General features: G+C 34.4%; 1 protein-coding gene across 4 annotated transcripts in view; it reads left to right on the top strand.

The window, feature by feature from the left end:
- Positions 1–15746, top strand: part of LOC148942118 (INO80 complex subunit B) — a 104667-nt gene that overhangs the window by 66783 nt on the left and 22138 nt on the right. For all 4 annotated transcript variants that reach the window (XM_089103069.1, XM_089103066.1, XM_089103068.1 and 1 more), the window contains exon 7: positions 11670–11875. In XM_089103069.1, coding sequence (XP_088959195.1) covers positions 11670–11875 — 206 coding nt within the window. The remainder of the gene's footprint in view (positions 1–11669; positions 11876–15746) is intronic.

Raw genomic sequence — 15746 nt, 5'->3', positions numbered from 1 at the left:
GGAATCGATGGTATCAAATGGAAAAGCAAACTCTCCTAGACCTAGGTTATATAAGTGATTTGAGTATTCTAGATTAAAACATTAATGAAACGAGTGAGTTTTTGGAGGTTTTGAGGGTTGTGGACTCAAGAATTGACTGGAGAATTAATTGCGTAGTAAATTACGTAGCATGACAATATTCATTAGACTAAGAGATGCTGTAGATATTGTTTAAAGAGAAGAACAGTGAGTATTTAGGAAGAGGAGAAGATGCATATATGCATTTGTTTCGGCCGAAAGAAAAGCTTCATTTCCTAAGTTCAATCCTTCTATGATATACCGGATAAGAACATTAAATTGATTAGTGAATATTAAAATGAATTAAATTGCCGCGATTAAGGTAGCAAGTGAGGTTAGTAGTTTGGTGTGGAATCGATGGTATCAAATGGAAAAGCAAACTCTCCTAGACCTAGGTTATATAAGTGATTTGAGTATTCTAGATTAAAACATTAATGAAACGAGTGAGTTTTTGGAGGTTTTGAGGGTTGTGGACTCAAGAATTGACTGGAGAATTAATTGCGTAGTAAATTACGTAGCATGACAATATTCATTAGACTAAGAGATGCTGTAGATATTGTTTTAAGAGAAGAACAGTGAGTATTTAGGAAGAGGAGAAGATGCATATATGCATTTGTTTCGGCCGAAAGAAAAGCTTCATTTCCTAAGTTCAATCCTTCTATGATATACCGGATAAGAACATTAAATTGATTAGTGAATATTAAAATGAATTAAATTGCCGCGATTAAGGTAGCAAGTGAGGTTAGTAGTTTGGTGTGGAATCGATGGTATCAAATGGAAAAGCAAACTCTCCTAGACCTAGGTTATATAAGTGATTTGAGTATTCTAGATTAAAACATTAATGAAACGAGTGAGTTTTTGGAGGTTTTGAGGGTTGTGGACTCAAGAATTGACTGGAGAATTAATTGCGTAGTAAATTACGTAGCATGACAATATTCATTAGACTAAGAGATGCTGTAGATATTGTTTAAAGAGAAGAACAGTGAGTATTTAGGAAGAGGAGAAGATGCATATATGCATTTGTTTCGGCCGAAAGAAAAGCTTCATTTCCTAAGTTCAATCCTTCTATGATATACCGGATAAGAACATTAAATTGATTAGTGAATATTAAAATGAATTAAATTGCCGCGATTAAGGTAGCAAGTGAGGTTAGTAGTTTGGTGTGGAATCGATGGTATCAAATGGAAAAGCAAACTCTCCTAGACCTAGGTTATATAAGTGATTTGAGTATTCTAGATTAAAACATTAATGAAACGAGTGAGTTTTTGGAGGTTTTGAGGGTTGTGGACTCAAGAATTGACTGGAGAATTAATTGCGTAGTAAATTACGTAGCATGACAATATTCATTAGACTAAGAGATGCTGTAGATATTGTTTAAAGAGAAGAACAGTGAGTATTTAGGAAGAGGAGAAGATGCATATATGCATTTGTTTCGGCCGAAAGAAAAGCTTCATTTCCTAAGTTCAATCCTTCTATGATATACCGGATAAGAACATTAAATTGATTAGTGAATATTAAAATGAATTAAATTGCCGCGATTAAGGTAGCAAGTGAGGTTAGTAGTTTGGTGTGGAATCGATGGTATCAAATGGAAAAGCAAACTCTCCTAGACCTAGGTTATATAAGTGATTTGAGTATTCTAGATTAAAACATTAATGAAACGAGTGAGTTTTTGGAGGTTTTGAGGGTTGTGGACTCAAGAATTGACTGGAGAATTAATTGCGTAGTAAATTACGTAGCATGACAATATTCATTAGACTAAGAGATGCTGTAGATATTGTTTTAAGAGAAGAACAGTGAGTATTTAGGAAGAGGAGAAGATGCATATATGCATTTGTTTCGGCCGAAAGAAAAGCTTCATTTCCTAAGTTCAATCCTTCTATGATATACCGGATAAGAACATTAAATTGATTAGTGAATATTAAAATGAATTAAATTGCCGCGATTAAGGTAGCAAGTGAGGTTAGTAGTTTGGTGTGGAATCGATGGTATCAAATGGAAAAGCAAACTCTCCTAGACCTAGGCTATATAAGTGATTTGAGTATTCTAGATTAAAACATTAATGAAACGAGTGAGTTTTTGGAGGTTTTGAGGGTTGTGGACTCAAGAATTGACTGGAGAATTGATTGCGTAGTAAATTACGTAGCATGACAATATTCATTAGACTAAGAGATGCTGTAGATATTGTTTTAAGAGAAGAACAGTGAGTATTTAGGAAGAGGAGAAGATGCATATATGCATTTGTTTCGGCCGAAAGAAAAGCTTCATTTCCTAAGTTCAATCCTTCTATGATATACCGGATAAGAACATTAAATTGATTAGTGAATATTAAAATGAATTAAATTGCCGCGATTAAGGTAGCAAGTGAGGTTAGTAGTTTGGTGTGGAATCGATGGTATCAAATGGAAAAGCAAACTCTCCTAGACCTAGGCTATATAAGTGATTTGAGTATTCTAGATTAAAACATTAATGAAACGAGTGAGTTTTTGGAGGTTTTGAGGGTTGTGGACTCAAGAATTGACTGGAGAATTGATTGCGTAGTAAATTACGTAGCATGACAATATTCATTAGACTAAGAGATGCTGTAGATATTGTTTTAAGAGAAGAACAGTGAGTATTTAGGAAGAGGAGAAGATGCATATATGCATTTGTTTCGGCCGAAAGAAAAGCTTCATTTCCTAAGTTCAATCCTTCTATGATATACCGGATAAGAACATTAAATTGATTAGTGAATATTAAAATGAATTAAATTGCCGCGATTAAGGTAGCAAGTGAGGTTAGTAGTTTGGTGTGGAATCGATGGTATCAAATGGAAAAGCAAACTCTCCTAGACCTAGGCTATATAAGTGATTTGAGTATTCTAGATTAAAACATTAATGAAACGAGTGAGTTTTTGGAGGTTTTGAGGGTTGTGGACTCAAGAATTGACTGGAGAATTAATTGCGTAGTAAATTACGTAGCATGACAATATTCATTAGACTAAGAGATGCTGTAGATATTGTTTTAAGAGAAGAACAGTGAGTATTTAGGAAGAGGAGAAGATGCATATATGCATTTGTTTCGGCCGAAAGAAAAGCTTCATTTCCTAAGTTCAATCCTTCTATGATATACCGGATAAGAACATTAAATTGATTAGTGAATATTAAAATGAATTAAATTGCCGCGATTAAGGTAGCAAGTGAGGTTAGTAGTTTGGTGTGGAATCGATGGTATCAAATGGAAAAGCAAACTCTCCTAGACCTAGGCTATATAAGTGATTTGAGTATTCTAGATTAAAACATTAATGAAACGAGTGAGTTTTTGGAGGTTTTGAGGGTTGTGGACTCAAGAATTGACTGGAGAATTAATTGCGTAGTAAATTACGTAGCATGACAATATTCATTAGACTAAGAGATGCTGTAGATATTGTTTAAAGAGAAGAACAGTGAGTATTTAGGAAGAGGAGAAGATGCATATATGCATTTGTTTCGGCCGAAAGAAAAGCTTCATTTCCTAAGTTCAATCCTTCTATGATATACCGGATAAGAACATTAAATTGATTAGTGAATATTAAAATGAATTAAATTGCCGCGATTAAGGTAGCAAGTGAGGTTAGTAGTTTGGTGTGGAATCGATGGTATCAAATGGAAAAGCAAACTCTCCTAGACCTAGGCTATATAAGTGATTTGAGTATTCTAGATTAAAACATTAATGAAACGAGTGAGTTTTTGGAGGTTTTGAGGGTTGTGGACTCAAGAATTGACTGGAGAATTGATTGCGTAGTAAATTACGTAGCATGACAATATTCATTAGACTAAGAGATGCTGTAGATATTGTTTTAAGAGAAGAACAGTGAGTATTTAGGAAGAGGAGAAGATGCATATATGCATTTGTTTCGGCCGAAAGAAAAGCTTCATTTCCTAAGTTCAATCCTTCTATGATATACCGGATAAGAACATTAAATTGATTAGTGAATATTAAAATGAATTAAATTGCCGCGATTAAGGTAGCAAGTGAGGTTAGTAGTTTGGTGTGGAATCGATGGTATCAAATGGAAAAGCAAACTCTCCTAGACCTAGGTTATATAAGTGATTTGAGTATTCTAGATTAAAACATTAATGAAACGAGTGAGTTTTTGGAGGTTTTGAGGGTTGTGGACTCAAGAATTAACTGGAGAATTGATTGCGTAGTAAATTACGTAGCATGACAATATTCATTAGACTAAGAGATGCTGTAGATATTGTTTTAAGAGAAGAACAGTGAGTATTTAGGAAGAGGAGAAGATGCATATATGCATTTGTTTCGGCCGAAAGAAAAGCTTCATTTCCTAAGTTCAATCCTTCTATGATATACCGGATAAGAACATTAAATTGATTAGTGAATATTAAAATGAATTAAATTGCCGCGATTAAGGTAGCAAGTGAGGTTAGTAGTTTGGTGTGGAATCGATGGTATCAAATGGAAAAGCAAACTCTCCTAGACCTAGGCTATATAAGTGATTTGAGTATTCTAGATTAAAACATTAATGAAACGAGTGAGTTTTTGGAGGTTTTGAGGGTTGTGGACTCAAGAATTGACTGGAGAATTGATTGCGTAGTAAATTACGTAGCATGACAATATTCATTAGACTAAGAGATGCTGTAGATATTGTTTTAAGAGAAGAACAGTGAGTATTTAGGAAGAGGAGAAGATGCATATATGCATTTGTTTCGGCCGAAAGAAAAGCTTCATTTCCTAAGTTCAATCCTTCTATGATATACCGGATAAGAACATTAAATTGATTAGTGAATATTAAAATGAATTAAATTGCCGCGATTAAGGTAGCAAGTGAGGTTAGTAGTTTGGTGTGGAATCGATGGTATCAAATGGAAAAGCAAACTCTCCTAGACCTAGGCTATATAAGTGATTTGAGTATTCTAGATTAAAACATTAATGAAACGAGTGAGTTTTTGGAGGTTTTGAGGGTTGTGGACTCAAGAATTGACTGGAGAATTGATTGCGTAGTAAATTACGTAGCATGACAATATTCATTAGACTAAGAGATGCTGTAGATATTGTTTTAAGAGAAGAACAGTGAGTATTTAGGAAGAGGAGAAGATGCATATATGCATTTGTTTCGGCCGAAAGAAAAGCTTCATTTCCTAAGTTCAATCCTTCTATGATATACCGGATAAGAACATTAAATTGATTAGTGAATATTAAAATGAATTAAATTGCCGCGATTAAGGTAGCAAGTGAGGTTAGTAGTTTGGTGTGGAATCGATGGTATCAAATGGAAAAGCAAACTCTCCTAGACCTAGGTTATATAAGTGATTTGAGTATTCTAGATTAAAACATTAATGAAACGAGTGAGTTTTTGGAGGTTTTGAGGGTTGTGGACTCAAGAATTGACTGGAGAATTAATTGCGTAGTAAATTACGTAGCATGACAATATTCATTAGACTAAGAGATGCTGTAGATATTGTTTTAAGAGAAGAACAGTGAGTATTTAGGAAGAGGAGAAGATGCATATATGCATTTGTTTCGGCCGAAAGAAAAGCTTCATTTCCTAAGTTCAATCCTTCTATGATATACCGGATAAGAACATTAAATTGATTAGTGAATATTAAAATGAATTAAATTGCCGCGATTAAGGTAGCAAGTGAGGTTAGTAGTTTGGTGTGGAATCGATGGTATCAAATGGAAAAGCAAACTCTCCTAGACCTAGGTTATATAAGTGATTTGAGTATTCTAGATTAAAACATTAATGAAACGAGTGAGTTTTTGGAGGTTTTGAGGGTTGTGGACTCAAGAATTAACTGGAGAATTGATTGCGTAGTAAATTACGTAGCATGACAATATTCATTAGACTAAGAGATGCTGTAGATATTGTTTTAAGAGAAGAACAGTGAGTATTTAGGAAGAGGAGAAGATGCATATATGCATTTGTTTCGGCCGAAAGAAAAGCTTCATTTCCTAAGTTCAATCCTTCTATGATATACCGGATAAGAACATTAAATTGATTAGTGAATATTAAAATGAATTAAATTGCCGCGATTAAGGTAGCAAGTGAGGTTAGTAGTTTGGTGTGGAATCGATGGTATCAAATGGAAAAGCAAACTCTCCTAGACCTAGGTTATATAAGTGATTTGAGTATTCTAGATTAAAACATTAATGAAACGAGTGAGTTTTTGGAGGTTTTGAGGGTTGTGGACTCAAGAATTAACTGGAGAATTGATTGCGTAGTAAATTACGTAGCATGACAATATTCATTAGACTAAGAGATGCTGTAGATATTGTTTTAAGAGAAGAACAGTGAGTATTTAGGAAGAGGAGAAGATGCATATATGCATTTGTTTCGGCCGAAAGAAAAGCTTCATTTCCTAAGTTCAATCCTTCTATGATATACCGGATAAGAACATTAAATTGATTAGTGAATATTAAATTGAATGAAATTGCCGCGATTAAGGTAGCAAGTGAGGTTAGTAGTTTGGTGTGGAATCGATGGTATCAAATGGAAAAGCAAACTCTCCTAGACCTAGGTTATATAAGTGATTTGAGTATTCTAGATTAAAACATTAATGAAACGAGTGAGTTTTTGGAGGTTTTGAGGGTTGTGGACTCAAGAATTGACTGGAGAATTGATTGCGTAGTAAATTACGTAGCATGACAATATTCATTAGACTAAGAGATGCTGTAGATATTGTTTTAAGAGAAGAACAGTGAGTATTTAGGAAGAGGAGAAGATGCATATATGCATTTGTTTCGGCCGAAAGAAAAGCTTCATTTCCTAAGTTCAATCCTTCTATGATATACCGGATAAGAACATTAAATTGATTAGTGAATATTAAATTGAATGAAATTGCCGCGATTAAGGTAGCAAGTGAGGTTAGTAGTTTGGTGTGGAATCGATGGTATCAAATGGAAAAGCAAACTCTCCTAGACCTAGGTTATATAAGTGATTTGAGTATTCTAGATTAAAACATTAATGAAACGAGTGAGTTTTTGGAGGTTTTGAGGGTTGTGGACTCAAGAATTGACTGGAGAATTAATTGCGTAGTAAATTACGTAGCATGACAATATTCATTAGACTAAGAGATGCTGTAGATATTGTTTTAAGAGAAGAACAGTGAGTATTTAGGAAGAGGAGAAGATGCATATATGCATTTGTTTCGGCCGAAAGAAAAGCTTCATTTCCTAAGTTCAATCCTTCTATGATATACCGGATAAGAACATTAAATTGATTAGTGAATATTAAATTGAATGAAATTGCCGCGATTAAGGTAGCAAGTGAGGTTAGTAGTTTGGTGTGGAATCGATGGTATCAAATGGAAAAGCAAACTCTCCTAGACCTAGGTTATATAAGTGATTTGAGTATCCTAGATTAAAAAATTAACAAAACGAGTGAGTTTTTGGAGGTAGGAGGACCTAGGTTATATAAGTGATTTGAGTATCCTTGATTAAAACATTAACGAAACGAGTGAGTTTTTGGAGGTTTTGAGAGTTGTGGGCTCAAGAATTGACTGGAGAATTGATTTTAAGAAGACTAAGTCAATTATACTAGGAATAAATGAGGATGAAGAGGTGATGCATCCAGCATTAGCAAAGATGCTGGATGCAGCGAAAATGTAAAAAGTTAAATAGTCAAGTCACAGCTTTGATTTATTATTATTTTTTTATAATTGAAAAAAGTTTGGACGAATATGAATATATGTCTGCGAACTAAGATTAGAATATTGGAAGCCACGGCATTAGCAATAGTCAAGGAAAGCTCTGACAAATCGGCGCTTCGAAAGGCTGAGAAAGATTAAAAAAAAAAAAAAATCTGGAAGAATTTTTCTGAGGATAGTATTAGGTACTTGATTGGCTGACCCTATATCGAGCAATAAGCTGTTCAAAAAATGTTGTTCGATCCCACTTTCTATGGCTGTAATGAAAGAAAGGTTAAGATGGTCAGGCCACATTTTACTGATGAAGGATTGCAGATTGTGCTCTTTGGCCTTCCATTTGGACTCAAACAAAAAACAGGTCGTTCCCCGAATGGCACGAGAAGATGTCATAAGAAAGGATTTAAAGGAAATTGAAACTCAATGGAAGGGGTAAAGCTTTGAATAAATTGGCTTAGAGGAGGAGTATACGCATTCCTGTTGGCCTCAGGTGGCTTGGTGCTGGAGTGTGTTATTAGTAGTACACAAGTTGTTGGGACATTAACTAGAATGGACTGAAATTTAGACCAAAAAAACTGGGAGTGAAATTATAAATAAATGAAAAATGCCATATTCTACCCTGTTCAGCCAGAACTTAGGGAATTCGACCTTCAAGGGGTTCAAATCTTGATCCATGGCTGAGAATGATTTCAGTTCGATAATTTGTGCTTCATATGATAAGTACTTACACCCTAATATGGACCTGGGCTTCAAAGTAAAATCTAAGTAAAAATATTAAATTTGTGTTCCAATAGAAATTAATAATAATCCGAATATATTGAAACATCAGTCAAAATTGAGTTGAATTGAAATCCCCAACTGCTCAGCAATTTTTCCCACTTCTTTTTGAGAATGAAACAGCATTTGTTACAAAAATAAAGTTTAAAAGAGCTTTTCTAAGAGAATAAATTTCGCTTCACGTTCAATTACAAATAGAAATATAGCTAACAGTACTTATGTGGTAATCTGTCCAATTAAGCATATATAATTTAATATGAAATAAAATATTTATAACGCAAAATACAAATACAAATTGCTGAGTTTTGAAATAGAACTTTTTACTAAGATAAAAGAGAGCATCCTTTAGTTGAGGCTTGGAGAACAAATTGATTAATAACCGCTTTCCTGGCTAAGTACGTCAATTGGCCGGATTTGGTGTTGTTTATTTTAGTATAAAACATAAGATTTTTGGGACCAAGGTCGTAGTAATCTATTTGTCGGGCTGACCTCTATCCGTTTATTTTTGGGAATACCTAGGAAGATAGTAAGTGTTTAAGTATCTTATTGTATTGTACCTTATCATAGTATTCTTATAATTCCTGATTCTCTAGGACAACTAGTCCCAGTGGCTTATATATATATATATATATATATATATATATATATATATATATATATATATATATATATATATATATATATATATATATATATATATATATATATATATATATATATATATATATATATATATATATATATATATATATATATATATATATATATATATATATATATATATATATATATATATATATATATATATATATATATATATATATATATATATATATATACACATATACACACACACACACACACACACATATATATATATATATATATATATATATATATATATATATATATATATATATATATATATATATATATATATATATATATAGCCAGACCTTCTATGGTGTATGGCATCAATAGAAGTATTCTATTATAACCCACCTCTCTACAACGTTATTTAAGCTTCTCATTAACTCCCAGTAGGTACGATCAAGGTAATTAGTTAGGTCGAATCTAAGGACACGCTACCCGAGATTTAATCACCTTAGGACCATAACTATACCCCCTACAAAGGGCAGAATAACACCCAACATAAAACTACTCTACAAAACCTACGATGCAATTTAGGACAATTCTTTACGCTCAATTTTCTTGCGTGTCTGCTATATCTTTTGCATGAAAGAGTGTCTACCGTGGAAACAAAATCTGGAATTACGTTTTGTAATAGACCTTTTGTCTTCACAAATGAAACTGCTCTACCACAAACGCAAGTTGCATACTTGTGGTAAAAAAGTTCTATGCTCTTTTGCTTCTTTCTTAGAAGTAAAGTCCTTTTTCTTAGCATGTTATAATAAAGAAGTATGAAGGATAATTAGGAAACGAATCAATCCATCATTGCCTTTAACACGCTTTTCTGGATTGTGACATTTGTTTTGAGCAAGAATTCAGACCCAAAGTATGCTATTGAGATAAATGAAACAGCTTAATGGCTGCGATAACAAACTGGCTAAAAGGCGATTTTTTCAGCCCGAAAGTGTTGAGCTGGTGCTATCTAAAAACCAAGCTAGCGCTATCTAAATGTTCTTTCAGCAAATGATTTGGTGTGAAGAAATCAATATATTTGCAAGAAGACCTTGCTAGCCAAAGCTAAAAACTTCTTAACGAATCCCATTGAGAGAACTTAATTGTTTGTTGTTTCTAGGTTTTAGATCAATTTGTTTCTTTCTTATGTCATTTTATCATTTTCGACCAATAAAGAGATATTCAAATTCATTTAATTCAAAAACAAGACATAGCTCTCGTGGGCAAAGCCCAAATATGATGTCTCTTAGTCCTAATTAGCAAAATGAAGTTGTCTGATAAAACTTGGTCAGAATAAATACACTAAAGGACAAACACACTTGAGATTGAGAATAAAATTGTCAGATAAAACTTCGCCAGGATAAATAAACTAAACAATAAAAACACTAGAGATCATTGTAATATTTCACAAAGCTCGGCACAAAGCTTTTACTGTAGCGCATGGTGTTACAGTGGACTGGGGTTAATTTCGGAACCTTCTCAGCCCCTTCCTTGGGGGGGGGGCGAGATCTTATAGGGACAAAAGGTGGGGGAAGGAATGATCGGTAGATGGGATGCTGAAGGAGGGAGGAGCCAAATCTTTGGCAAAATTTTTCTCGGCGGGGAGAAAGGGATTCAATTTTAAATTCTTTGAGGTAAAAGGAGTAAGGTAGAGGGAAACCGCCATAAATGATTTGCAGTGATCTCTTCTGAACTCGTTCTATTTTATCAGTTTCATCCTGGGTAAGGGCAAAGTGCCAAACCGTACAAGCATATTCAATGAAGGGGCGGATGAAAGTGTAAAATAAATATGATAAATGATGAGAGAAATATACACTCGGCTTTCGCCCTCTGCGCGTAACAGTGGCTCAACGTGCTGAGTCACACCACTGACTCTTACCAAAGAAGTTGCTTAACCAGGACTTGAACCCCCGTCCCGAAGGGCATAGGGCTACAACTCAAGCGTGCCATCCAGTCGGGTAGGGCTCTTTTTTTTTAAGATGACATAGGCAATTTTATTAATCTTACGCTAATCCCGTAAAGTTAATTCTAGGGATCCATTCCAAAGAAAATTTGGCCTAGAATGCCTATTGTTATGTTTTTGAGACTCCCCTCCCGTTGCTAAGAATCTCTTATGTTCCCTAAGAGTCTGTGGAACCTGTAGAATGTGGCCTTGTGTTGATTAATTACTGTTTTTGTGTCTGATTAAAAATTAAGAGAAATTTCTACTTAATTCTTTAGAAGAGTTAAAGGATAATAATAATTATGGTATGCTCTTTTTCTTTACGCTTTTTCAACTGTAATATAATAGATGAACCTAAGAAGCTAAAATCTCACTATCTGAAAAACTGTGCGCTGACGTATTCCTGAACTACAAAATAAGTTATAAAAATAGTTTTGCTCCTGCCATGAAATTGGCTTTGTTCAATATATGTGATATTGACTAATATGGGTGATCAGCTCAAAACTTAGTTAGTTAGAATTAGTTAGAATTAATTAGTAAAAACAAAATTAGTTAGAAACACCAAAGACTGCTGTGTTTTCATTGGGTATCGTTCTTTAACTAAATTTTAATTTATTATATTTCAGAGAAGGACGGTAGAAAAACTTCTGTTCAAGCGAGGAGATAAAACAGAGTCGACCAAAAAGAAAATAGGAAAAACAGGAAGACCACAAATAGCTCGTGACCTTGAAAAACCATGGGTTGCCTCATATTCTCTTCATATAACCCCAATAGGCAAATTCATATCCTCTCCCCCAGGATTGGACTATCCACTGGACCCACCACTCGAAAAGTATATTTTTAGTATCTTTTTGCCTGTCCATTTGTAGTATCTAGGCTTAAAACATATTGAATTTTTTTATTTTTCTACAAATTTTAAGAGACCAATGGCTATTAGAATACTAATTATTGAAACATACGATTTCTTGCAATATTCTTTTTTCTTTCTTTTTTTAAGGAAGGGTGATCGGTAAGTAGGAGTTTTCTTAGATAACCAACGAAATTTATCTAAACTTGGTTTACAGTGCATGGGCGAAGTGAAGTATTGCAGCAATCTCAGACCTATTTCCCGACAAAAGTGTTACAGTAATAACGTTCGGTTTTGCTTCTGCGCCAGTGAGTATACGCTAGTTGTGCCCCTCAATCCTTTTTAAATAGTTTATTCTAAGAAGAATGACACGTTCCCTTAAAGATGATTCTGCTACGCTGTATGTTGTTTCTACTTAAAACCGACTTTATTCTCCATTTCCCGATACCAGACCATTGTTTGTACATTTCAAATACGTCATGTACATTAGCTAATGCTTTATTGCTTTGTCCTGAAACATAAAACCTAGTCGAATCTTTGTTATTTCAGAAAAATATGTGTAAGATAAGGTTACGTTACGTTGTCTAAAAACATAATGTCTATTTTCCAATGTTATTGATGATAAAAACAATTTAATTCTTTCTATCATAGAGTGATTGTCATATAAGAATTTATCAATCTCGATATTACGTCGTACAATTCAATCTAAAACTTAACGCAAGTGTAACCCTATGTTCACACAGAGCACGGATCTGCGGAAAATCGCTACGGATTGCATTTTGCGGAGGAATACATGCGTTTCTTGCCGCTCATCCTCGCGGTTTTTCGCAGGACTCGTGCGTTAAAAAAGTCCAACGGATGCGACTAAAATGCTTACGGATTGCGGAAGAAAGGAACATGGAGGCAATTGAAAGGTTGATTTTAGCTGTTAAATTTCATCAAATAATATAAATAGGGAGGCCATAACGAATATGAACGGACACCACTGCTGTCATCTACAATTGAGTCTAACGCCAACAGGCTATAATTTTTTCAAGGATTATTGATCGAGTCTAACGGCGTCAATGCCTCCTTTTCCAAGGTCGATTTCTTTGTTGTTGCGAGGTGTAATGACTCCAGGGTTAATTTTTCACATGCGCATTGAATTCTAACGGGACAATGTATTGACGGACTCAAGGGGAGCAGGATTTCTGAGAAATTGATTACATAATATGACGGTGAATTATTGATCCTATCGGGAACAGGATCACGTGTCTTTTTCTAAGCCAATCAGGGAAGTTACATAAGGTTTCCCATTACATCACAATTTGCCCTTGAGATTTTGTATATAAAGCACATGCGTTGTGCTTAAACTATCTTAAAGTTTTAAGACACCATGGAGAAGACATTTGATATTATTGATTTGGAAACTTTGGCTACATCGATTTATAATTTGAGTTCTGTTTAGTAAATTTTCTTAGTTTATTTCCAAATAAAATCATTTTTACATAGTCCCACTCCAGTAAATTCAAATTCAGGGGATCTCCCCTCCCCCCACAATACAAACTCCACTATAGGATGTTTATAGTCGATAGAAAGCCTAAAATACACTCTTTTTTCCAAGAATAAACCCCATCCTCCCTTCCCCCCTGTTTACGACTTTACTTCTTTCATTAGAAATTTATTCTTTTCTGTATCTTACCTAAAAGTGACAGTCAACTTCTGTCAACCCTTAGCTTTTAAGCCGCTAATCTGACTTAAGCATTTCCGCGAAGATTTAAACAGGTGTAATTATTGAACCCTTTAAAGTACATCCGGCTTTGCTAAATATACAAGAATTTGGATAGCAAAAGCTTCCGTTGAAAAGGATAGTTTTTCCCGTCAAATTAAAAACAGTTTCACGCGGAAAGAGATTGTGTGGGAAAAGAGTTATTTCCAAAATTAAGGTCTAACAAATATTTTTAGGACATTATGTAAAGGGGGGGGGGAATTATGTAAAAAAGGAGGGGGTACTAACAACCCTTTAGAGTGCATATTTTTTTAGATACATCTTGAAATGTCTCGCAGAAAAATAAGAGCCATTATTCCTTTTTTTTTCTAGCATTCTTTCGATAAAGTTTCTTTTATACTCCCGGGAGGGGCGTGAAAACTATGGTTTTTTAACTTTGATACACAAGGCTAGAAAGAAAAATCTGTAGGAGTAGCATGAAGACTATATTATGTGTAAATTGAATAGCATTTTTAACCTATGATCGCAAATTTTAGGCCTATAAGCTGTATGTTAACGAGATTTTTTTTTCGAATTTAAAGCCTATAGACTGAAACTGTATTAACAAGTCTATATCTAAACAGCCCCCTGTTTCTTGAGCTTATAACACTACGAAAGTTATGCTATGTGTTTGTAGCATACGGAACTATCTAAATTATTCATTTTTCATTTTGAGTTTTCAGTGTTTATATGGGGGAGGGGGGGGGTTAAGAAAAAAGATACATAGCGACAATGAGAAGATTGACTTAAGCACACTCCCTTTTAAATTATAAAAACCTTTGACCTTAGAGGAATACTGTGTAAATATATGTGTTGCATCTCTAGGCATGTTTTTAATTTTTTTCCAGCTTTCTTTCGATAAAGTTTCTTTTATATTCCCAGGAGGGGGCGTAAAAACTATGGTTCTTCCAATTTGATGCACAATGCGAGAAAGAAAAGTCCTTAGGATTTGCCTGAGGTCTAAATTAAGTGTAAATTGAATTGCATTTTACCTATGATCGCAAATTTTAGGCCTACTCGCTGGGTTAACGAGCTTTTTTTATCTAATTTAAAGTCTATAGACTGGAATATTAAATTTTTTTTTTAATGGTAAACATAGAAACATTGATTTCCATCCTAAGGCCATACACTCCTATTTGTCAAAGTTTTTATTTTTCACAAGTTGTTTAATAAAAAGTTTGATTTCTAAGCCTAGTATATTTGTCACAAATTTTTACTTTTGCTTTACTGAAAAGGGGGAGGGGCTTTCTAGACAACACTGTAGTTAGGTGTAGGGGTACTAATTTTTCTTCTGTAAAAAGGGGGATCATTATTCAAAACTAAATTTTTTCTTCTTTTTAAGGACAATGATGAGAAAAGTGCGCCTCCTTCTGAAAATAGTGCAAGGCGAACAGAAGAAACCCCTGTGAGACCAACAATTATTAAGTATGCTGGCCCTTGCACGACCCCTAAACAAATTAGGAAGGATTCAGGTCCATGTACACTCCATGAGCAAGGCGAGAATGTGACTATCCCTGCCCTAAAAGGAAAAGATGCTGCCCCCTCGAAACTCAGTTACGCTGCGGGGTCTTCTTTGGTCCTACTACAAACCAAAAACGTGCATACTACGAGCCCGATTCGAGCAACGGGACCTTCCGTGAAAGATGCAATTCCTGGACCTTCCAAACAAATACTGACTATACAAGGCGAGAATGAGCCTCCTTCAACCCTCCACATGCAAGCTGCAAATCATAATGTAAGTTTTTAAAGAGTACACAAATTCAGGGTACACCCCCTCCCCCCACAATACAAACTCCACTATATGATGTTTATAGTCGATAGAAAGCGTAAAATACACATTTTTTTCCAAGAATAAACCCCATCCTCCCTTCCCTACTGTTTACGACTTTAATTCTTTCATTAGAAATTTATTCTCTTCTGTATCTTACCTAAAAGTGACAGTCAACTTCTGTCAACCCTTAGCTTTTAAGCCTCTGATCTGACTTAAGCATTTCCGCCATGATTTAAACAGGTGTAATTATTGACCCCTTTACAGTACATCTGGCTTTGCTAAATATTCAAGAATTTGGAAAGCAAAAGCTTCCGTTGAAAAAGATAGTTTTTCCAGTC

Source organism: Artemia sp. Qi Xiang Cuo, chromosome 17 (genome assembly GCF_049724085.1).
Source record: "Artemia sp. Qi Xiang Cuo chromosome 17, ASM4972408v1, whole genome shotgun sequence".
In the NCBI taxonomy this organism is placed as follows: domain Eukaryota; kingdom Metazoa; phylum Arthropoda; class Branchiopoda; order Anostraca; family Artemiidae; genus Artemia; species Artemia sp. Qi Xiang Cuo.
The sequence above is the reverse complement of the archived record's forward strand: the minus strand, read 5'-3'. Positions and strand labels throughout refer to the sequence as shown.